Source organism: Monodelphis domestica, chromosome 3 (assembly GCF_027887165.1).
Source record: "Monodelphis domestica isolate mMonDom1 chromosome 3, mMonDom1.pri, whole genome shotgun sequence".
NCBI classification, from domain to species: domain Eukaryota; kingdom Metazoa; phylum Chordata; class Mammalia; order Didelphimorphia; family Didelphidae; genus Monodelphis; species Monodelphis domestica.
Window position 1 is genome coordinate 421,476,695 of NC_077229.1, and position 23,790 is coordinate 421,500,484.

Genomic DNA, 23,790 nt, shown 5'->3' on the forward strand with positions numbered 1-23,790 from the left:
TCAAGAACTTTCCTTCTATCCATACATCTATGTATTTACCCCATATTTCTCTAATTTGTTTATGATGTAACCTCTTATATTTAGGTTACATATTTATTTATATAAATATTATTTACTATAAATTATTTATTTATGTAAATATTTAGTCAAGCTTAGCTTGACAAAAAGAATCTATTATTTCATACTGCTGTCCAGTTTTCCCTAGGCTTTCAAAAAATTGGAGAGTAACTCTTTATCTCAGGCACTGGGATCTTTGTGTTTATTGAATACAGGGTTACCAGAGTCATTTCTTTTTGTATCCACTTGTACCCAATCTGTTCCAACAATCTCTTTTTAAACTGGTACCAGACTAGTTAGCTAATACTTTTCTCTTTTTTTAACTTATGACACATCATATCATTTTTAACTCCTCCTCTATCATTATCCTTGACTAACCAGATATGGAAGAAAAACTGATTCTGCTTTTTTAGCCAAAACTCTGTCAGAGACAATTGATTAATAAACAAACATTCTTGGAGAGAGATTGAAATGGGCAGTTTATTTTGCCATTTGAAATTCTTCCTATCCCAACAACTTGTTCTCTTATATTTTATGGTAACTGTGAAATAAAAGACAAAATTCCATGGCAAGAAAAAATAAGGTAGAGGCAGAAATTAATGAGACTAGAGTGGTTCACTGGATAGAGAACCAGGCCTGGAGATAGAAGGTTCTGGGTTCCAATGTGACCTCAGATAGTTCCTAGCTTTGTGTCTTTGGGAAAATCACTTAATTCCAATTGCCTAGCCCTTACCACTCTAATGCCTTGGAACCAATATTATAGTGTCAATTTGAAGGGAAGGTTTAAAAAAAATAATGTGCAAAATTTAGGGTTAGAGTTTGTGTGTTTTGTTTTTTATTTGCAAAACATAGCTATAGTATAGTCAGTAAACATTTATTAAGTAGCTACTGTGTACCAGGCATTTTACTAAACACTAGAAGTTCAAAAAAAGCCCCAAACAGCTGCTGTTCTCAAAAAGCTCCCAGTCCCAAGTGGAGACAACATTAGAGATGAGTTCAAGGTAAGGTGGAAAGGGCCAAAAAGGGCTTCTTGCAAAAGGTACAATTTTAACTAAAACTTCAGGAAAGCCAGGAATAAAGATAAGGAAGTGAAAGAGTTCCAGAGACAGGAGTTAATAAAATTTCCCAAATCTGATGTTCTTCATTTGGGGAATGGCTGAAAAAATTATGGTGCTATAAGAAATGATAAGCAAAATGATTTCAGAAAAAGCTGGAAAGATCTGCAGGAACTGATGCAGAGTGAAATAAACAGAACTGGAAGAAAATTGTATACAAAGACAGCAATATTAGATGATGGTTATCTGTAAAAACTTGGCTACTCTCAATAATACAGTGATCTAGAACAATCCTGAAGGACTTATGACAATAGCAAAGAGGCCAGAATCGGTGTATTGCAGAATAAGAGGGAGGAGGTAATGTAAGGTATCCAATTCTGGAAGGTAAGAAGGGACTGGGTTATGAAAGAGATTAAAAGCCACACAGAAGAGTTTATATTTGATCCTAGGGACAATAGGGAACCACCAGAGTTTATTGGAAAGAGGCATGCCATGGTTAGAGATCTGTCCTTTAGGAAGATCAGTTTCAGAGCTGAGTGGATTGGAGTGGGGAGAGATTTGAGACCTGCCCAACCAGAAGACTTTATTACAATAGTCCAGGAGTGAGGTGATAAGGGTCAGAACCCAGATGTCAGATAAGAAAAGGGAGCACATATGAGAGATGTTACAAAAGTAAAAATGATAGGGCTTGGCAACTCATTGGATATATATGGGAAAGAGAGAGTGAGGAGTTGAGGACAGCATCTAATTGGTTAGGTCTTTGAGATTGGTAGAATGGTTGTACCTTTGACAGTATTAGGGAAGTTAGGAAGAGAAGGAAGTTTTGCAGAAAAAAAAAATGATAGTTTTTGGACATATTGAGATTAGGCCAAGTTAGACATGAGAGACTAGAGAGCAGAAGAGAAGTTAGGGCTGGACCATCTGAGAACTGTCTCCATAGAGACAATTATTGAATGCATGGATGATAATGAGCTCAACAAGGAGATAGTATGGGGCAGGGATGGTGAATCTTTTAGAGACAGAGTTCTAGGCTCTGCCCCTACCCACACAACCTGATTGAGTGCTATACCTGTCCCCCCACCAAGTACTGGGTGTACCCCATACACCCTTTACGCCACACAGGGGAGAGTGGAAGCATTCCCATTTTGCTGCTGGGCAGAAGGGTGGGTAAAGTGAGGAATGTCCTCAGCAACTATAGAGAAGGGGAGAGGAGTGGCCTAAATGCTCTGCTCCCCTCCAGCTCTGTCACCTGTGAGCTGCCCACCTTATCAACCCTGTGGTTCCCATTGGCTGCTGTGCAGAGGGTCAGGGGATATTAAAAAAATATCATCAGGTGCAATGGAGAGGGGGAAGGAAGTAGCTCCCTAAAGTCCCTCTGCCTTTCTAGTAACAAACCTTGGAGAGAGGGGCAGAGAGCACTCTGTGTGCCATCCTTGGCACCTGTGTCATAGGTTCACCATCCCTGGTATAGGGAGAGAGGAAGAAAGAGCTCAGGAAAGAGCCTCTAGCTGTGTTAATGGTTTGTCTTTCCAGAAAACTCAAGACCTGATCTGAGCAAACAGAAAGTTAACGTCCTTTGATTTAGTCCATGATACACATTGGACAGACAGGTGTTATAGTGGATAGAATGCCAAGCTCATCTTCTGAAGTTCAAATTTGGCCTCACACACTTAGTAGCTATGACTCTGGGAAAGTTACTTACCCCTTTTTAGTCTCCGTTTCCTCATTTGTAAAATGACCTGGGGAAGGAAATGGCAAACCACTCCAGTATCTTTGCTAAGAAAACCCCTAAAGGGAAAATAAAGAGTTGGACACAACTGAGACAATTGAACAACAACAAAAAAAACATAATGGTTCTTTTTATATTAAGAAGGAACATTCCCTTTACTTGTTTTCTGGGAATGAGATACATCTTTGAATTTAATTAAGCCTTCTATTTGAAAAAAAAATATTAGTCTTTGTTGCAAGTGAAATAGAAAACTACAATATAAGACACTATCATAAAATCATTTCTTAATGCCTATGATGTGACTAAGGCCTTGGTGGACATGCTTCCCTACAAGTTCTGTTGATTCTGGCTCAGCATTAGCACTGGTTACCTTCTCCTTTCTTTTCCCATTTCCGTCACCATCATGCAGGTCCTCCTTCCCTCATCAGGCCGCTTCCTTGCTTCCTTGCTTGCTTGCTTCCTTGCTTCCTTGCTTCCTTCCTCCCTTTCTTCCTCTGTCCCTCCCTCTCTTCCCTCCCTGTCTCCCTCTCACCCCCTGTCTCCCACTTTCCCTCCCCCACTTTCCTTCTCCCTTACCTGATGTCTTAGAATCAGTACTGTGTATTGATTCCAAAGAAGAAGAGTGGTGGCTAGGCAATGGGGAGTTAATGACTTACCCAGAGTCACACAGCTAGGAAGTATCTGAGGCCTGGTGGACTTCCCACCTCTAGGCCTGGCTGGCAGTCCCCTGAGCCACTTAGCCCTCAAGCCATTTTCAATAACATCTTGATAGGACTCCTTTTTTTCCTGTTTCCTCCTCTTCAGTTTCCCCTTTTTTGCATCATAGACCTCCCATAGACCTTTAAGAGACCTTAAAGACTGAGGTCCAACTGCCCACCTCATTTTACAGATAAAGAAACTGAATCATGTTGAGATTAAATGATTTGCCTAAGGTCAGATAAGTAGACTGCATCAGAGGCAGGATTTGAATTCAAGTTTTCTAACTCTAGAATCAGTGCTTTTTCTGTTTCATCTTTTACACACTTGCCACCTTTTCCTATACACAGCTCTTTTGCACAAAACCTTTTAATGAATTCCTTTTAGTTATGGAGCCAGGATCAAAATGAGTCTGGGTCTTTCAGCCCTTCTCACACTACTTTTTTTCACCTTTCCTAAGTATTCTCTTGCCAAACTGGACTACTCATAATCTCTTGAATCAGTCCTTTCACCCTCTCACTTCTTTTCCCTTTGTTCAGAGCATTGTTTGAGGCTATTCTCTTGTCTGACATTCTACACCTCCTTTCCAGGCTTTGTTTAAATGCTGCCTTCTTCATGAATCCTCTGATCTCTTAGAAATATCTTCTTCCTCAGAACATGGTCTGTCTGTACCCCCATTCTGCCCCTTCAACAATTGGTATGTTTCCCAGAATGATTTATTTTATGTTATATTTATCTCCATGTCTTCTCTCTCTTACTAGCCTGGGAGGTCATAAACTGGATGTTATTTATTTTTGTAGTCTCACAGCACCAAGCCCTATCCTTTGCACATAATAGGCATTTAAATCAGGTCAGATTTGAACTGGAAGGCAAGTATTGGAACTTGAATTGAAGGGGACTTTTACAAGTGCTCTTTCAGGTCCAGTCTCTATCTAGTGATTTTTGTAGCATCCAAGCACATATAGAAATAAAGAAATTAAATACCACGTGGCTTTAAGTGGACCATCCTTTGCCATAATTTGTTCCTTTCCTTAGTTAACCACATTTCCTCCTTTTACACTTTCTGAAATCTCTCAAAGGCAAGAAAGCTGGCTCTCCTCCTCCTATTCAATTCCAGACCCAGTTCATCACCCAGCTGCAGAACTGGAGAAGAGAAATGAGCAGAATAGCAGAGGAGGAGGAGAGAAGCCTGAATGGCACGGGGGAAATTACACAGTGCCTTTAATGACCCAGCTTTCTCCATGAAACAAAGATCCATCTTCTTAACATCAGTTATATTTCTGGTGATGCCTGATAACTGTGAGTCCTAGAATACCACAGTCTCTAAAGAATTAAAGATGTGGGTCATTCAGGGTCAATGGAGACATGCATGATGGGAATGAATAGCCTACATGGTGCCTATTATCAAAGAACAATTGCATAGGCAAAATGGCATAAAGCCTATCAATGGGGAGATGTATGACAACAAAAAGCAATCCAGTCATGTGTCTAGAGCTAGATGGATGGATGGACAGTCGCTACAGTCAACTAGCAACTGGGAAATGTCAGAAGATCTAGATCTCATTTGGATTCTCTCTATCTAGACTCCCCTGCTTTGGCTTCTGGGGCTCTCCCTCCCTCTTTGGATCCACCATTTTAGGAAGGACCCCTGCCATGCTTTAACTTCATTCTTATCTTAACTGTCTCCAGACTCCTCTTCCTTGTCCTTACCTTGTCCTCTTCTTTTTTCCAACACCCCTTCATTGTTGATTATTATTGTTATTTATTATCATTATTATCTCTGAGTTGGAGGAGCCTTAAGACCTTGCTCCAAAGGGAAATTATTAGTCTTGATTTGTAATTGTAGTTCTCTGTGACCTTGGATGACTCATTTTCTAGCTCTGGACTTTAGCTTTCTCCCCTATAAAGTAGATATTCAATTCATTTAATATGTATTAAAAACCTGCTCTGGGTAAAGCAGTGTGCTAATTACTGGGAATACAGAAAGAGGCAAAAGGCAGTCCTTCAAGGAGCTTACAATCTGTATTTACCCTCCCTACTTTGTAGGGTTATTAGTAAGGATTATCAGGTTATGGTAAGGATTGAATGATGAATGGATAAGGCTTTGAAAAGTTAAATGTGTGTGTGTGGGGGGGGAGAATTTAAACATACTTCCACTCCAAATAAAGCACAACCCTAACATAGATTTCTAGTCACTCTATTAAGTAATTAGGAACAATTTGCTACATTCCATTTGCCAGAAGTTTTTATATTTCAGTAGAAAATAGCCTAAAGTTAAAGGAATGAGACTCTCATGCTGGAATTTCAAATATCCTCTAGGGCAGGGCTTTTTAACCTGGGCTCTGTGAATTTTTAAAAAAATTGATAACTATTTTTAATATTCATGCTTTCCTTTGTTATTTTATGCTATGCATTTAGAAATATGATTCTTAGAAAGGCTGCACCAGCCTCCCAAATGGGCCTTTGATCCCCAAACAGCTAAGAATGCCCCTTGCCTTAGCGAATATAATTTTCAAGGGAAAGGGAATTCCTCAGCCTTTCATGTCAGCTTACTCTAAGGGCATTCTACATCTATTTCTTAATATGGTTTTAGAAGTGCTGACCTAGTATGGGTCCTGCTCTTTATCTCTTTGTGGTTAGTAAATATTCCGTGAGTACTGCAAGGGCATTAGGCAAGAAACCAAGGATGCTATTGTCATCACCCAGTGTTTTTTCTGAGTGTATACAGGTTGTCCCATTTAAGGAGGGGCTCTACTACATTAAGTGGTGCCTGCTTTTAATGATTTGCCCTATGTTTGTTCCAGAGTGTGTGTGTGTGTGTGTGTGTGAGAGAGAGAGAGAGAGAGAGAGACAGAGAGAGACAGAGACAGACAGACAGACAGACAGACAGACAGACAGACAGAGGGAGAGAGAGACAGAGAGATGTCAGACTCAGAGAGTGAGGAGAGAAGGAGAGAGAGTCAGAGAGAGATAGGAAAAGGAAGAGAGGGAGTCAGAGGTGGGAGGGAGTGAGAACCAGGAGGGAGAGTGAAGGGGAAAAAGGGAGAGAGAAAGAGAGAAGAGAAAGAGTAGGGGGAGGGGAAGAGCAGAGGTAGAAGGAAGAGAGAAAGTCAGAGAGAGAGAAAGGAAGGAATTCCCTTTTGCAGAAAGAAGCTGCCCTCTTTGCCCTTGTAAGGAGGTCTGACAGCAGCAGATGACGAGCTGGCCACTTCTTTGTCTGTGGGCAGAGTTATCATTGGCAGAGATTCATCCAGGGTCTCTTTAATGCCTAGAATTTTGCTGGGTGCTGTGGGGGAGCTGGCCCTGGCCTTGGGCGGCTTCCAAACTAGCTGAGCAGATGCTATGTCCCCACAGTACATATGGGTACTGTGGTAGAGTGCAGTAAGCACAGCCTGTGATTTCAGGCTGAAATGTGTGGCGCCTCCTCTGAATGCTTCGGGAGCCAAGGAGAACAGTGTGGGCTTCTCTTGGTTGCTCATACTCTAGAAGCCCCCCTTCCCTTTCCTTCTTCTGATGGCCTCTCCCTGCTATAATGTTCACTTTCTAAGATCAGCCTGCCTGGATAATTTAGAGCTAAGCATAACTATTGCTCTCCTATGCTCCCATCACTTAAACCCCTATTATGACTCCTGTCCCAGGTATTGAATTATCATCCCCTATATATTTAGCCCTAGGATCTGCAGTCATTTTGCATGTTTTTTTCAAATGAGAAAATGTTTGTGCATGTTTTTATGGACAAACTTCATCCCCACCCTTCCCTGTTTTTCAGCTCATGTAGTAAACCCGTGAAAGTGTTTTTAAAGGCCACATCCTTGGTTTCATTTACCTTGGAATTACACATCACTTGAATTTTCTTTCTCCTAGCCCTCTTCCATTTATAAAATGAGGAAGTTGGAATAGATAACCTCCAAAGTTCATTCTAGCTATAAATCTTTGGGCATCATGGTATGGTGAAAAAAAATACTAACTTTGGATACCAGAGAACCTGAGTTCAGATCCTGGCCCTGAAGTTTGCTACCTGTGCAACCTGGGGGAAATTATTTACATTCTTGGGCCTCTGTTTCCTCTGGTGCAAAAGGAGAAAGTTGGACCTAATGGCATCTGAGGTCCTTTTCCCTTTTAGATATATAATCCTAGAATCACCATATCCCCAGTTCTTCCATTTCCCTCCCCCACACCCAATATCCATAATAGACAAAGCATTTATCACATTAGGCGCTACATGCTGTGTGCTGGGGATAAAAAGTGAAAACAAGACAGTTCCTGTTCTCAAGGAACTTACATTCTAACAAGGGCAGGTAGAACATGGGAGGGGAAGTAGTAGGATTTGAGGCCATGTTGCTTGTGTAGATATAAAGGTAGATCCAGCTCATATGGTCATGGGAAATGGTGGAGAGCAAGCACCTTGGGTGAGGACCTTCTTGTGCAGTGGGGGTACTGGGAAGGAACTCCCCACTTGTTGAGTTGGCTTGACCTCTGGAAGAATCAGCATTCTTCTCACTGTTCTCCTACAGGCACCACCTAGGGCTAATAGAAAAGACTAGAGGTCCTCTAGAAGAATACATCAAGGTTTATTGAGCCCTTATCTTTAAAAATCCTTATATTCCAGCTGAGAATCAATACTGTACATTAGTTCCAAGGCAGAAGAGCAATAAGGGCTAGGAGTGGGGGGTTAAGTGACTTGCTCAGGGTCACACAGCTGGGAAGTGTCTGAGATCAAATTTGAACTGAGGTCTTCCTGTCTCTAGGCCTGGCTTTCAATCCACTGAGTCACCTAGCTGCCCCCTTATTTATTAAGTGCTTATTAATGTGTCCTCCATGATTAGTGTGTCTGACACTAATGTGTGTTCCAAGTGGGTAGAATTCACCTGTGTGTTTAGTGAGAATAGAAACAGTATGTACAAGACTGGACTAGTACAATCCCTGCCCTCTGAGAGGTGGCAGGCAGTCTAGTTAGAGACAGACATAAAGAGCATGACTATGCAGTAATGAGACAGATACATATAATTTTGTTTTTACAAACTTTTCTTGTTCAGTTGTGTAAATCTTCATGACCCCATTTGGGGTCTTCTTGGCAGAGACAGTGGAGTGGCTTGCCATTTCCTTCTCCAACTCATTTTGCAGATGAGAAAACTGAGATGAACAGGGTTGTGACTTGCCCAGAGTCACACAGATTATGTCTGGGACTGAATTTGAACTCAGGAGGATGGGTTTTCTCAACTCAAGGCCCAGCAGTCTATCCACTGAGCCACCTAGCTGCCCCTTTTACAAATCTGCATCTCTAAAATTACTTTCAAGAGAGTGCCCGAGAAGCTTCAATATCCAATCAGTCAATTAATCAATTTGTATTTGTTAATATAAATGCCAGGCACTGTGCTAGACAAATAGGAAATGATTCCTGCTCATATTCAATGGGGGAGAAAACACAAGTGAGTCTAAGTATATGAAAAATATATAATATAAAGTAATTTGGGAGAGAACTGGTAAGTGGATGCTGCTGCCATTGCTCAGCAACCCATAGCCAAAGTCTTCTTAGGAAATGCTTTTACAGAGCTAGACCAGAAAAGTGGTCTAGCTGCTGAGGATCACACTTTCTTTTCTCTAAGGATGTAGTGAGGGGTAGAAGAAGGGGCGAAGGTGATCCAAAATAGTATTTCTTAGAGCCAGTGCCTGTTTTATTAGCCTCCAATTATAGTGACTGTTGGTTGGTTCCAAAAATCAAATCTACTCTCAAAAGATGGAGATCGACCACCATTGAGGGTTCTTTAAAGTGCTTCAGGCTCTGAATCTAGGTTTTAAAGAGGTGTTCCCACCATATTGTGAGGGCTTGTCAGCATCCAGTGAAGTCAAGAGAGAGATTCTCCCAAATGCTTTAAATTCCATGATGGGCATTTAGAGGTGAAATTTGGTAGAATCATATTTTTTTAACTGTTCTGTTTTAGAGTCAGTACTAAGTACTGGTTCAAAGGCAGAAAAATGGTGAAGACTAGGCAACTAGGCAATTGAGGTTAAGTGACTTGCTCAGTGTCATCCAGTTAGGAAGTGTCTAATATTTGAACCCAGGATCTCTAATCTCCAGGTCTGTCTCTCTATCCACTTAGCTACTTAACTACCCCAAGTCACATTACTTTGTATTAAAACCTGTATATCTAAAAAGAAAGCTAACAATATAGGGCAGAAAGTGAGGTGTGAAACGAAGGGTACAAATAAGGGAAATGAGTTCTGGACAAGGAGAGATTTCTGTGAATAGAAATGGTCAGGGATTCTTTTTTAAAAATTTAAATCTTTAAAAATTAACAAAAATTAATTTTTTCACCTTGTGACTTCTTCCATTTCATTCAGAGAGAGAGAGAGAAAAAAAAATCTTGTAACAAATATATATGGTTAATCAAAACAAATTCCATTATTGGCCATGTCCAGAAATGCATGTCTTATTCTTCATTCATTAACACACTATAAGGATGTGCTGATCAAATTTCTCACTTCTTTTAGCGTTTTGTTTTTAGAATGTTATTGTAAAACTTGCTCTCTTGGTTCTAACTTCATTCTTATTGGTTCAAAAATATTTTCAGGGAAGCCTTCTTGAAGTACATTAAGCTTGAACTCATTCTTTACTTGAGCCTTTGATAAGTAGAGTAGAAAGAGAATTCTTATAGAACATAGAGGGAGGAAACCATGGTTCAAATATTGCCTTTGACAAGTACTGACTTTGAAACTGGACAAATCATTTGACCCCACTCAGGCTCTCTTAGCCTGAGAGTCATCATTTATAAAATGGGAACAATAATGTCTGTAGTAGCTACCTTGCCAGCTTATTGCGAAGCTCATGGGAAAGAATTCATAAAGTGCTTTTCAAATCTTAAATTACTTCATAAATATTATCTCATCTGGGCCTCAAAAATACCTGGGAGTGCTACTATCATCCCTATCTTACAGTTGAGGAAACTGAGCCAAATGGAGTTTAAGTGACTTGCCCAGGAATACTGAGTGTCTGAGAATGAATTAGAGCATATCTTCCTGACTCCAGACCTGGCACTTTCTTCCAAGCAACAGGTCGCTGCCCAGGCATAGGTGGCTTAAAAGAGAAGGCTCAAGAGAGTAATCTCAAAGAATGATACTAACTCAAGCCTTCCAATAACTACTAATCTGATCCTTTCTGCAATTTTGTACTTGTACATATATTGTCAGATTTTTTTCTTGAGTTATTCTATATGTGGACTAAATATGTATCTCTTTTGATCTCATATATGTGTGTGTATGTGTGCATGCATATGTATGTATATTCTTATACATGTATAATATACATAACCTTATTTTGACTGTTTATATATTATATATATATGTTATTTTGACTATTATACACACCACTAAGGGAAAAAACTGAGACTTCTAATTCTCTCGTATCATCTTCCATTGTACAGCAGATGCCTAATAGAAGTTTGTCATCTTGAATTGAAATAAAGTCAAATAAATTTGGGAGGCAGCTGTGGGGTGAAGAAGAGAAGGGCCAGAATGGGGAATAAGAAAATCTAGGTTTTTGTTCTCATTTGTCTGCATGACCTTGCCAAACCACATCTCTTTGGATTTATTTTCTCTCCTGAAAAATGAGGGCATTGTACTAAATTATCTCCAAGTTCCCCCATTAACTATAAGAGTCTCTGAGTCTATAAATGGACTGTTACAGGCAACATATATTTGGGGACAATAGGAGAACACCAAGAGCAGCAAAACATGTAAATGAGTAAAAAGGAGTCTAGATTTGGAATTGTAAGGGACCTCAGAGCTCATCTAGTACAACCTCCTCATTTTCTAGATACAAGCAAATGTTATTTTTGTCCAGTAAAATCCAATCCTTTGTGACCCTACTTGGAGTTTCCTTGGCAAAGATACTGGAGTGATTTGCCATTTCCCTCTCCAGCCCATTTTACAGATGAGGAGGCTGAGGCAAATAGGATTAAATCATTTGCCCACAGTCACAACTAGTAGCATCTGAGGTCAGATTTGAACTTAGTTCCTGATTCCAAGCCTGACCCTCTCATCCACTGAGCCACCTTGCTTCAAATGTTACCCTAAACTAAATATTTCTAGCCTGCCTCCAAAAATAGGGACCATCCTTAAAATGAGATCAACAGTATTTAGATATATATTAAAAAAATAACTGAACCTATATTTATTATGAAGACTTTTTATTAAATTCTTCTCAATTCAAATAAAACCATTTTCCTTATTTTTATCAGTTCTGCTCTCTTTATCTTCTTCGTTTTGGCACTCTCCTACCAAGATCACTGTTAGTAAGAACACTTTCCTCATGGTATCAGTCAGATTTGGGGGCAGGCGTAGGGATGTAATTGAAACAATTATTAGAAAGCATTTAGGGAGGTCCTTACTATGTGTTGAGCACTGGACCAGGAGATGTGGGGGATTCAAAAGAAGTTGCTGTTAACCTAGTTGGATAGACTGCAGCTATGCTCATGAAACTATTATAGAGCAAGACAGCATATTGCAAAGTCCTAAATTATATGGCAGAGACAGAGGACAAGCTGGCACATGTTGCCTTTTCCCAAGGCCAGCTAATATTCACTAAGGTCTTATCTGTATTAGTTTCAGACCATGGTGACTTCACTGTACCTTTTTCCAAGTTTCCACTGAAGACTCCCTCTTCTCTTTGCACTCAGTGTTTTAACTATTTCTTTCAATATATTCCTGCTTCTGAAGCTCAACAAAATATGGAATAGAAATGAAATTCATTTTATAGGCTTCTAGTTGGTTTCTCTTGGGCTTCAGTCCTTCTCCTCAGAATCTATGATGTTAGCTGTCCCCCATGTCTGGAATGTGCCCACACCTTTGGTTCTTAGCTCCTGACTAGCTCCAAAACTCAGCTCAAATGTCATCTTGTGGTGGCAGCCTTTCCTGTGCCTCTGAAGTTACCTTCCATTTTTCTCTTTTTTAAAAAATGTTTAAATTAATTCATTTATTTGTTACATTAAAATATCCCGTTAACTCTCTCCCTCCCCTGCCCCCATTAGAGAGGCCTCATTTGACAAAAAGATATAGGTATATATACAGTCTTGCTTTCTGTTTCTATTTATCAGTTCTTTTTCTGGAGGTGGACATGAGCAAATCATTCTTCAAACAATATGTATCTTGTATGTAGCTATAATTATATATTCACACACACACACACACATCCCAATAGAAAGTGAACCACTTGAAAGCAGGGGCTTTTTTGTATCCCTACAAATTAACACAGTATTTGGTACAGAGTAAACATGTAATCAGTGTTTACTGACAGTTAACTGGCAGCCCAAGAAGCTTGTTCAGGGGGACGCTGGACTTAGAATCAAATTCCTTGATTCAGCTATTAGCTCTAGCCCTTACCTAGCCTTGGGCAAGTCGCTTAACTTTGAATTCTGTCAAATACAGAAAATAATAACCTACTTTAAAAGGTAGTTGCTAATATCCAATGAGATCATGTCAATTGCTATGTAAATCAAAGGGTAGGGGCAGTTAGGTGGTTCAGTGGAGGACGGAAGGCCCTCATTCAAATCTTGCCTCAAATACTTCCTAGTTGCATGACCCTGTGCAAGTCACTTAATCCCAGTTGCCTACCCCTTACTTCTCTTCTCCCTGGGAACCGACATGAAATATCAATTTTTAAAACAGAAGGTAAGGTAACAAAAAAGGACATGATACAAATAAACTTATTTTCAAAAAATTAAAAAACTTATGATCTAGATCAGCGGTTCTCAACCTCTCAATTTGTAGCAATGAGAGTACATAATGCATATCAGGCATTTACATTCTGAATCATAACTGTAGCAAAATTACAGTCTTGAAGTAGCCACCAAAATAATTTTTTGGTTTGGGGTCACCACAACATGAGGAACTGTATTGCGGGGTCATGGCGTTAGAAAGGTTGAGAACCACTGATCTAGATGGCAAAATAAGGGATAGACACTTATGAAACAGTATAGCAATCCCAACAACAAAGTAAAAGAGAGGTGGGGAAAGTATACAAACAGGAGAGATCAGCCCAAGTCCATGATGGTAGGGGAAGAATTCGTAAGTAGAAATGGGATTGAGCAGGATCTTGTAGGGTGGAAAAAGTAGACTGAAATACCTTAAATGTTGTTATTTCCTTGAATTTGTGACAGTGTTGTACAGACCTTCAGGTTCCCCAACATTCCGTTGGTTGGCCCTCTCCCACAAATTCTCCAAAAGGAGATCTTCATAAACCATATTCTCTCTCTCTCTCTCTCTCTCTCTCTCTCTCTCTCTCTCTCTCTCTCTCTCTCTCTCTCTCTGTGTCTGTGTCTCTGTCTCTCTCTGTGTCTCTGTCTGTCTTTCTCTCTGCCTCTCTCTGTCTCTGTCTGTCTGTCTGTTTCTCTGTGTGTGTGTCTCTGTCTCTCCCTCATTTCTCTCTGTCTCTCTCTCCCTCCTCGTTCTGTCTGTCTGTCTGTCTACCTGTCTGTCTCATTCACCCCCTTCCCCACTTCTCTGTCTCTATGTCTTTCTGAAATCAGTGGAGAGAACTAGGTATCAAAAGAGCTTTGAGTAGGAGTAAACAAAGTGAAATGGACAGAGGGAGAGAAAATCAAGGAACAATAAAAGACTTCAAAATTTTTATCAAAAGAAAGGGAACAAAGCCTTTATTTGGTGCCTGCTATGTACCAGGCTTGCTACTAAGAGCTTTACAAATATTAGTTGATATTCATAACAACCCTGGGGGATAGATTCTATTATCATCATCCCCTTAGGGTCAGGTGGAGCAGCTAGTTGGTACAACAGATAGAGTGCCAGACCAGGAGTCAGGAAAACTCATTTTCTTGTGTTCAAGTCTAGTCTCAGACACCAACTTTGTAAAACTGAACAAGTCACTTAGCCCTCTTTGCCTCTGTTTCCTCAACTATAAACTGATCTTGAGAAGCAAATGACAAATTGATTCAATCTTCAAACTGGGTCATGAAGAGTCAGACACTACTGAAAGTATAATTAATAATAATTAGAACAGGTGAAAAGGAAAAGATACAGCAAGCCAGTTGAATAAGAAGAAATAGAGACTTTATTCTCTTTAGGAGAATTTCCTTAGTTCTCAGATGGTGCGAATATGCACGTGTGAGCTGGCTTTTAATGTAGTCTTAGGACTGCAGTGGAAAGAGCAGAGCCCTTGGAATTCAAGTTGAGGTAACCTGGGCTTCAATCCAGGCTGCTGCCATTCCCTATAACTATGGGCAAGTCACAGAGTCTGTCTAATGCTTCAGTTTCCTCATCTCTCAAGTAGAGGTGATAATGCTTGCACTTCTTACCTCCCTAGGGGTGAGGAACAAACTGAGATCGTGTGGGTGAGGTGCTTTGTAAACATGAGTAGTTTGTATACTATGTTTTTGTGAGGCCCCTACATATATATTTCAGCATTGAGGCCATGAAATGTGATGTTGAGTGGGAAGATTCTGAAAAGAAACTGAATGGGCTGGAGAAAACACTTGGGAGGGCATTCCAGAAATAACAAGGTATAGTATGAGAGCCAATCACAAGAAAAGCCTCATTTGAACTGGAGGCTACTCTATCCATCCCTGAGGATCAAGGGAAGGAGAAGGAGGTAATCCCCTCTAAAGCCCAGGGTAGACTTAAAGGGATTGTCTAATTTTGCAGCCACTAATAGCATTTGTCAGTGCTATAGGGTAATCACAGGATGTGTGTCTTTGAGCTCTAGGTTCCTAAGGATTCTGTAGCTAGATTTCTGGAGTTCAATTAATTTGAATGGAAAGAAATTTTATCTTTATTTCAACTTGCTTTTGTTTTCCTTTGCAAGTCTATGAATTCTGTTTTGTTTTGTTTTGTGTTTGTTTGTTTTTTGCACTTAGAAACACTATTCTGAGGTCAGATCTGAGGAGGAATAGGCTTCACTAGTCTGCCTAAGAAGGTCCTTGGCACACAAGAGGTTACAGTTCTTATAGCAGATGGAATGTTGAGTGGTGGATCCCCAAAGACTTGAACACCAAGACTAACAGTAAATTTGGGAGATGAGGGTTTGGAGAGCCTCTCTTCACATAAGGATTACAGAAATTTCCTGTGTCAGGGAGTCTACTCTTGTATCTCTTGGTTCTGACATAGTTGATTAAGAATTGATTGAAAATAGGGGACAAAATGTTTAAGGGCTTAGAGCAAGGGTTCATCCTATAAAAAGCAAGGGATAAGCTTTTGGTGGCTTCACAAAGGCAGCAAATAGTTTCTCCACTGGCTTAAAATTTGGTTCCTAACTGAGGGTTGAGGCACCATGCCCTGAGATGCCTGGATAAAGCTATAATTCTTTCAAAGGCCCTGATGGGAAGTGATTTCATAGGAAGGCATTTCAGGATTTTTTTCCTCCCCACCAGCCAACCACAAATGACTCTCAGCCTAGTATTTGTCGACTTCATGCCATAAATCTACATTGGAAAGTAGATAACAGGAGTATTCTCAGTTTTTGTGCTGTCCCTACGTGAACTGGCTTCTTTAAAAAAAAAAAAAAGCCTCACATTAATTCCTTCATCTGCTTCCCCACAGAGTCAGATCTTCTTGTCTTTTCCTATAATGCCAATTTATAGATTCCTTTGTTTTCTTCTACCTCAACACCTTCTTTTTCAGGGTTGAGGAGAAATCAGTTGATATTGAGAGCAAGAGATAGCAAGAATGAAGTGTCAATTGTAATGGGTAGCCTTGTTCCAAAAAAACAGATGATGAAACATGCTTTCCTCCCCCCTGCAGAGAGGTGAGAGAATACATTTGTGGAATGCCAACTACATAGTCACACATAGTCATGGTACTGATTGAATTTGCCGAACTCTTTTTTTTTCTTTGTTATTAGAGAGAGAAAGGAGGGGGACAGTATATGGAGAAATAACTACTGAAAAAACAAGTCATCAATACAATTGTAACCCCAAAATAAAAGTGTTTGATTTATAGGAAGAGAGCCTCCCTATTCTCAGAAATGTAGAATTTAGTGCCAGAAGGATCCTTAAAGATTATCTGTCAGTGTTTTCCTTTGACAATTGAGATGGATGCCCAGGAAAGGCAATCAGCCAGTCAGGGATGTTGTAGGGGGAAGCTTCATACATTGAAATCTGAGGTCCCTTCCAATTCAGAGGGCTTGTGATTGTATGGTCATTTAGATAGAAAATTAGGAGGCAATAACTTAAATCTGGAGCAACCAAGTATCACAGAGGATAGGGTGCCAGGCCTGGAGTCAGAAGGAGTAATCTTCATGAGTTCAAATCCTGCCTCAGACACTTACTAGCTATGTGACCCTGGTCTAGTCATTTAACCCTTTTTACCTCCGTTTCCTCATCTGTAAAATGAGCTGGAGAAGGAAATGGCAAAGCCCTCCAATATCTTTAGAAAGAAAACCTCAAATGGGGGCATGACTGAAAGTGGCTGAATGACCACAAATACTGTTATTTTGATGTTAGTGATTATTATTCAGTCTTCCTTATCCCTCCCACCTCCACAACCAAAACAGAAATTAAAAACATAAAAATACATGGTAATATAAAGCTTCTGCTCTCATTTTCATTTCTTTTCCAAGGCCGAAGTGCCCTTCATTCTCTAGTTTGAGGAAATGATTCAGTCTTATGCATGGAAGGTAGACTGCCCCATGAGGGAACCATCTTCTCCTTTCCAATCTCAGGAAGAGAAGCACTACAGGACATCACTCAGCAAGAAGTTGGGAGCCCTAGTGATATTGTACTTAGAAGGCAACTGGGGTGAGGGGGTTGGAGGGAAGAGACACACAGCCAGTTCAAGTGATTGTGAGTGCAAGGGATGGTTTTGAAAATCATGCCCTTTTCTACTAGAAGTATTAAACCTTCATGATGTCCTATAACCAGAAAAGACCAGGATGCTTCAGAGGGCGAACTAGAAAGTACTCTAGTCCCATAAGATAGATCTATTAATGATTGTAGGTATCATCATTTCCTCTTTTCTTCAGGTAATCAATTGACATTTATTAAACACCTACTCTGTGTTGGGCACTGTGCTACCTACTGAGGCTACAAAAAGAGGTAAAAGGCAATTCCTGCCCTCAAGGAGCTCACAATCTAATCTAACTGGGACTCAAAGGAGGCCAGGGAAGTCAGGAAACAATAGAGGATCTTACCAATGAGAGGGACAGCCAATGAAAATGTCTGGAATCAGGAGATGAAGTATCTTGTTTGAGAAACAGTAAGGAGGTCAATGCCACTAAATTGAAGAGTATGTGGTAGGGAATGGGAAAGTAAAAATGTAAGAAGACTAGATGGATAGGGAAGGCCAGATTATGGACTTTGAAAGCCAGTTTTGAATATGTAAAGTTTCAGATGTCTATAAAACATGTCTACTAGATAGTTGGAGACATAAGACTGGAGATCATCAGCAGAGAATAAGTGAATTTAAGAATCATCACCATAGAATTGTAAACTTCTCATAGTCTTATTTTACAAGTGAATCATCAAAAAAGTGAGATCATTCATTTGCCAAACTGAGTCAAAATTCCAGCCTGGACTGATGCATAAGACACTACAAGAAATAGCTTGTGGGAAATTTTAGTTTTCCTCTCTGATATCTGTCTTTTTCCCAGTAGTTATTTACTGAGTTTCCTGTATGCCCAGCCCTCTACCAGGCACCATAGGCAGATAGAGTGGAAGGATTGGTTGCTGCCCAATAGTTTATGTTTAAAGTGAAGAGAAAAGAAGTACACAAAGGAAGAAAAACTTTATTATATGATCTTTGAAATGAAAAGTGTTAATAGTTCAGAGTGCTGTGAAGTGGTTGGGATAGACTTTGTCACATTAGGAATAAGCCTCAATTATTCTTCAAGTCCCTTAAAAATTCACTGTAGGTCCCTGATCCTGAGAATGAATATTGGCTATTGGAGAGAATGGGGTCTGGGACCACAGCCAGTTCAAGGGATTGTGAGTCCAAGGGATGGTTTTGAAAACTATGCCCCTTCTTACTGGAGGTATTAAGCCCTCATAGTGTCCTGTAAGCCTTGATTTATCAAAAACTCAATACCTATGCACCCTGGAGAGTAGAATTTCCTTGTATTAAAAATATGTGCATTTATTAAAAGTAGAATAAAAAGTAGTCCTTACTGTGTCCACACTGCCCATTGTGCTTTTGGAAGCTGCCTGCCTTTTCTAAATAAGAGAACTTGGCTTTTGAATCTTAGCTCTTAATATTCTGTACCTGTACATTTGGAATAAGTTATTTAATTTCTCTGGACCTCAGTTTACTTGTCTACAAAAAGAGAAGCTTGGATCAGTTGACTTCTCAGTTTCCTTCTAGCTCTAAATATATGTATGATCTATGGTCAAATAATAAAATCCTGTGGTAGGGGATAATTCCTTCCTAAGATAATTCATCTTCACCTTAGGTTACTGGACCTGCAGGAGGGAGCTTCCAGGGAGAGGGCAGAAGGAGCCAGGCCAAGTCAAGACAGAAACACCAGATATTTGAGCCTCTTAGAACCTGCTCAGTGTCAAACTTCTGGACTCACTCAGAGAATAGCAAAACCTGGTGCTCAGGCAGAACCTGTAAAGTCTGCCAAGGCATCTTTGATAAGATCTCCATGAGTCTTCTAGGAATAATAGGCTGCCCTAGGCATCAGCTGTCTCACTCTTCTGTGGAGAAGGTAGCACTCCAGGACTTTATAATCCTCTCAGGGATGTCATTGTCATTAGCCATCAGTCAATCTACCCACAGTGTATCCAGGAGTGGACTAGTCCCTGTATGGGATACAAAGAAGTGTAAGACATTATCCTTGCCCTGGAGAGTTTGTAGTCTTGTTGGGGAAATAAAATGTGCACACTTGAAACAATTAGATAGCAATTAAATGCTAAATACTTGTTCAGATTGAGACAGGAGAAATCCCTGTGGGCTGGAGTAGTGGAGGGAAGGTTTTATGAAAGAGGGAGTATGGTGGAGCAAAGACTGGATCAAAGTTCAGAACTGTCTCTATTCTTATCCTGACCCTGTCACCTGATTGTAAGCCTGGACTGGCTTCTCCCTGTCTGTGGGCTTCAGATTTCTCCTGTTTTAGATAGATGAATGGATAGATGGATAGATGGATAGATGGATAGATAGATAGATAGATAGATAGATAGATAGATAGATAGATAGATAGATAGATGAGCAACCATTTATTAAGCACTTACCTTGTTAGGCACTGTGCTAAGCACTAGGGAGAAAGAAAGAAAGGAAAGAAGAAAGGAAGGAAGAAAAACAAGAGAGCCTCTACTCTCTTGGAGCTTATATTTTAATAGGGGAGGATAAAACAAAAAAGGTGAGCTGGAAAGAGGCAGAGGTTAGGGGGGGAAAGAGTAGTAGTTTTATTTTTATTTTAAATTAAATTAATTCTTGGGTCCTTCCTAGTTTGGCATTACATGATTATTTGACAAGATGTCTAATAAAATACAATAAACATTATTTAATACTGTGTACAAGGCATTGTTTTAATCTGGGGAAGTGAACAATGTAGATAAGATGTGGACTTAGTCCTCAAGATTTAGTGAGGTGATAAGATACCAACAAGGATAGTTACAATATATAATATTACATAAGTCATCAGAGACCTATAGAACATAGTGAAGGATCTCTGAGAAGTCTGAGATCTACCTTTATTTCTGGGCTGAGTTTGACCTTTCATCATCAGAATTAGGGGCCATTTGGATAGTGTCTCTTTACCTAGTGTTACCAATTTCCCTGATGCAGTTTTTCCCCTTCTCACTGTGCTCCCCACCCCCAAACAGGTCCAGATTTCTCCTCCTCGTTACGTAATCCTTAGAAATTATTTTAGTTTTCTCTTCTTAAAAAAAAAAGAGAGAGAGCTGTCCCCAGGACCTGATTGGTCAACCTTTTTTTTTGCAATGCAGTTTCTTGGTTACCTGTTGTTGTTGTTCAGTTATTTTCAGTCCTGCCCAACACTCCATGATCCCATCTTGGAATTTTTGTAGCAAAAATACTAGAGTGTTTTACCATTTCCTTTTCTGGCTCATTTTACAGTAGAGGAAACTGAGGCAAGTTAAATTACTTGCCCAGGGTCACACAGTTAGTAAAAGTGTGAGGCCAGATTTGAACCCAAAAAGACGAGTCTTCCTGACTTCAAACCTGGTACTCTATCCACTATACCACCTACATGCCCTAGGTGACCTAAAAGCATATGAAGAATTCCCAGTCTTGGGCATTCTGGGTCCCTTGGACTTAGTGGGGTTTTTTCTTTTTCTTTTTCTTTTTTTTAAATAAACCCTTATTTTCTTTCTTAGTAACAACTCTAAAGCAAAAGGACAAGGGCTAGGCAAACAAAGTAAAATGACTTGCCCAGGATCACACAGCTAGCAAGTGTATGAAGCCAGATTGGAACCCCAAGTACACCCAACTTCAGTGCTCTATCCCAACTGGTGCTCTATCCAGATTTGGTGGAGTCTTGAAGACCATAGGAATTACCATGTCCTTTACTTTATCATACCCTGAGGCCCAGATATATTTCCATATGGAAATGAGGGGATGGTGTCCAGAGAATCTGAGGGTCACTGTCTTCTGGTTGCATTTTCTTGTTGTGTTAGGGCAAAGTAAACATCCTTGTGTTAACAGTTCAGTGACTTGAGAGTGCCTCATCTCATCTCAAATTGAGCCAGAACTATTTCCTATTCTTAATCTTCACAAGAGCAGTTGAAAGATAGAAAGAGTGAGCATTTTTCTTCTTAGTTTTATAGATGACCTCATTATTTTACAGAAAATTCTCTTTCCAGGGATACCAGTGGCCACCTGCTTCTCAAGTCCAGTGCCACTTTTTCAGTATTCACTCCCCTTGACCATTCTGCAGCATCTGAGACTGGTGCCAATTCCTTCCTTATAGATATTCTCTTTTCCCTTGACTTCCATGATACTGTTCTCAATGACCTTGGGCAAGTCATTTAAGTGGTCTTAGTGGCTATTGTCCTTCATACTCAAAGACAGTCAAAATGACATCACTGAGTGATATCTTTTATTCTCCCCCCACCCTTGATATGATTGTTTCTTGCAGTGCGCCCTGGGGGCATCTCGGAACCCCAAGCCCAGTAGTCTTTCCATAATGCCATGCTTCCTTTCTGAGCAAATGAAATAATGGATGTAAAATTGCTTTGAAAAGTAGAAATTGCCTTACACATGTCAGAGCATCTTACAAACATGGAAAGAATTTCATGCTTGTCTGTTCTCTCTCTTCCCTTCTCCCCACTCCTTCTCCCTTTCCTACCAGCTCTCCCTCAGGTTTCCTCTCGCTGGGCATCTGAGCAGTGGTGATGGAGAACTCCTCAGCAGCTTCAGCTTCCTCAGAAGCGGGGAGCAGCCGTTCTCAGGAGATCGAGGAGCTGGAACGCTTCATTGACAGCTACGTGCTTGAGTACCAGGTGCAGGGGCTCCTAACAGACAAGACAGAAGGTGATGGGGAGAGTGAGAAGACTCAGACCAACATATCTCAGGTAAGGCAGCCATCGGGGGTAGAGAAGAACAGCAGGACATCCTACTCTCCCATCCTGGTGGTTGTCAGGATTTGATATTTAGGGAGGACTTGGAAGGTTGGGCTTCACAATGAGTTTAGAGGCCATGACATATATTTATTTCTGGGGGCCCTACAACAGTGGTTCTCAAAATGTGGTCCAACGACCCCTGAGAGTCCCTGAGAATATTTCAGTGGGTCCTTGATATCAAATCTATTTTTATAATAATACTAAGACTAATTACACCAATCCTTATTCCTAATAAGTAGTGATATATTACTATATTAACTAATTCATTAACAAATATAAATACTAATTTCCCTATTAAAGTACATTTCTATTTCCCAACTACCTATCTGTGTGAAACCAGGTTTTGTTCATATATTTCAACCAAAATAAAATATCACAACAGATTGAGTGCAAAATCAGGTATGAGAATCCAGCTGTCTTATTAAGCCAGACATTAAAGAGATTTGCAAAAATACATAGAACAATACCACTCTCCTCATTAAATTTTTTTGTTTTGGGAAATTCAGTTATTTTTCATAAAACTTTATGCTAATGATAGTCATGAATTTGTTGTTATTTCTAAAGAATTAGTTAATAGTTTTAATAACAGTTTTAATTTCTAATATAGTAAATAATAATAAATATAACATACATAAACAAAGGCTTTTTGGGGTCTTTAATATTTTTTTAAACCCTTACCTTCCATTTCAGGATTAATACTATGTTTTGGTTTCAAGACAGGAGAGCAGTAAGGGCTACACAATTGGGTTTAAGTGACTTGCTCAGAGTCACACAGCTAGGAAGTGTCTGAGGCCATATTTGAACCCAGAACCTCTTTGCTCTAGGCTTGGCTCTCAATTCACCGAGCCACCTAGTTTCCCCCTTCCTGAACAGTTTTTGTATCATAGACCCCATTATCAGTCTAGTGAAACCTATGGACCCCTTCCTAGCATAATATTTTTAGGCACAAAAAATAAAACATAGCCATAGCTACATACTTGAATGAGAGTGACCACCTCATCCCCCATAAGTGCTCCCAAGCGCTTTGCTTGTAGCCTGCTAGTGAGGAGGAATCCACCTCTTCAAAGACAGCACTTTAAAATTTAAAATAGTTCTAAAAGTTTGGAAGTTCTTCCTCATATCAGGCAGAAATTAGCCATTTTGGCAGTTTCTGTCTCTTCCTCTTAGTTCTGTCATCTGGAACAAAACACATCTAATTCCTTTTCCAAATGACAGACCTTCAGATACTTGAATAGAGACAGTAAATTGCTCCTTAGTCCTCTCTGGTCTAAGCTAAAACTCTCATTCCTTCAGGCTAACCGGATATGGCATAGAATAGAAGCCCTTCAGCATTCTGCTTGCTCTCTTCTCAGAGCCCTCCAGTTTATCAGTGTCCACAAATTATGGCACCAGAACTAACCACAGCATTCCAGATGTGGTCTTAGGAAGAAACTATACCATACAGTCTTTGTTGTTCAGTTGTTTCAGTCATGTCTGAACCCCATTTGAGTTTTTTTTGGCAAAGAGTGATGTCTCGTTTCCTTCTCCAATTCGTTATAATAATGCAACCTAAGATCACATTAGGATGTTAGCCTGCTATGTCACACAGTTGGCTTATGTTAATCCACTAAAATTTCCTGAACTTTTTCAGGCAAACCACTAGCTAACTATATCTTCTTCATCTTGTTTACTATAAAGTTGATTTTTTGGACCCAAGGACAAGACTTTACATTTATACTTACTGATTTTCCTA

General features: G+C 40.0%; 1 protein-coding gene across 5 annotated transcripts in view; it reads left to right on the plus strand.

Moving 5' to 3' along the window:
- Positions 1 to 23,790, plus strand: part of CTIF (cap binding complex dependent translation initiation factor) — a 483,939-nt gene that overhangs the window by 101,884 nt on the left and 358,265 nt on the right. For all 5 annotated transcript variants that reach the window (XR_008917834.1, XM_007486656.3, XM_007486658.3 and 2 more), the window contains exon 3: positions 21,788 to 22,010. Coding sequence is in view for 4 of the 5 variants with exons in the window: in XM_007486656.3 (XP_007486718.1) it covers positions 21,831 to 22,010 (180 nt within the window). In the remaining variant the exon portion in view is untranslated. The remainder of the gene's footprint in view (positions 1 to 21,787; positions 22,011 to 23,790) is intronic.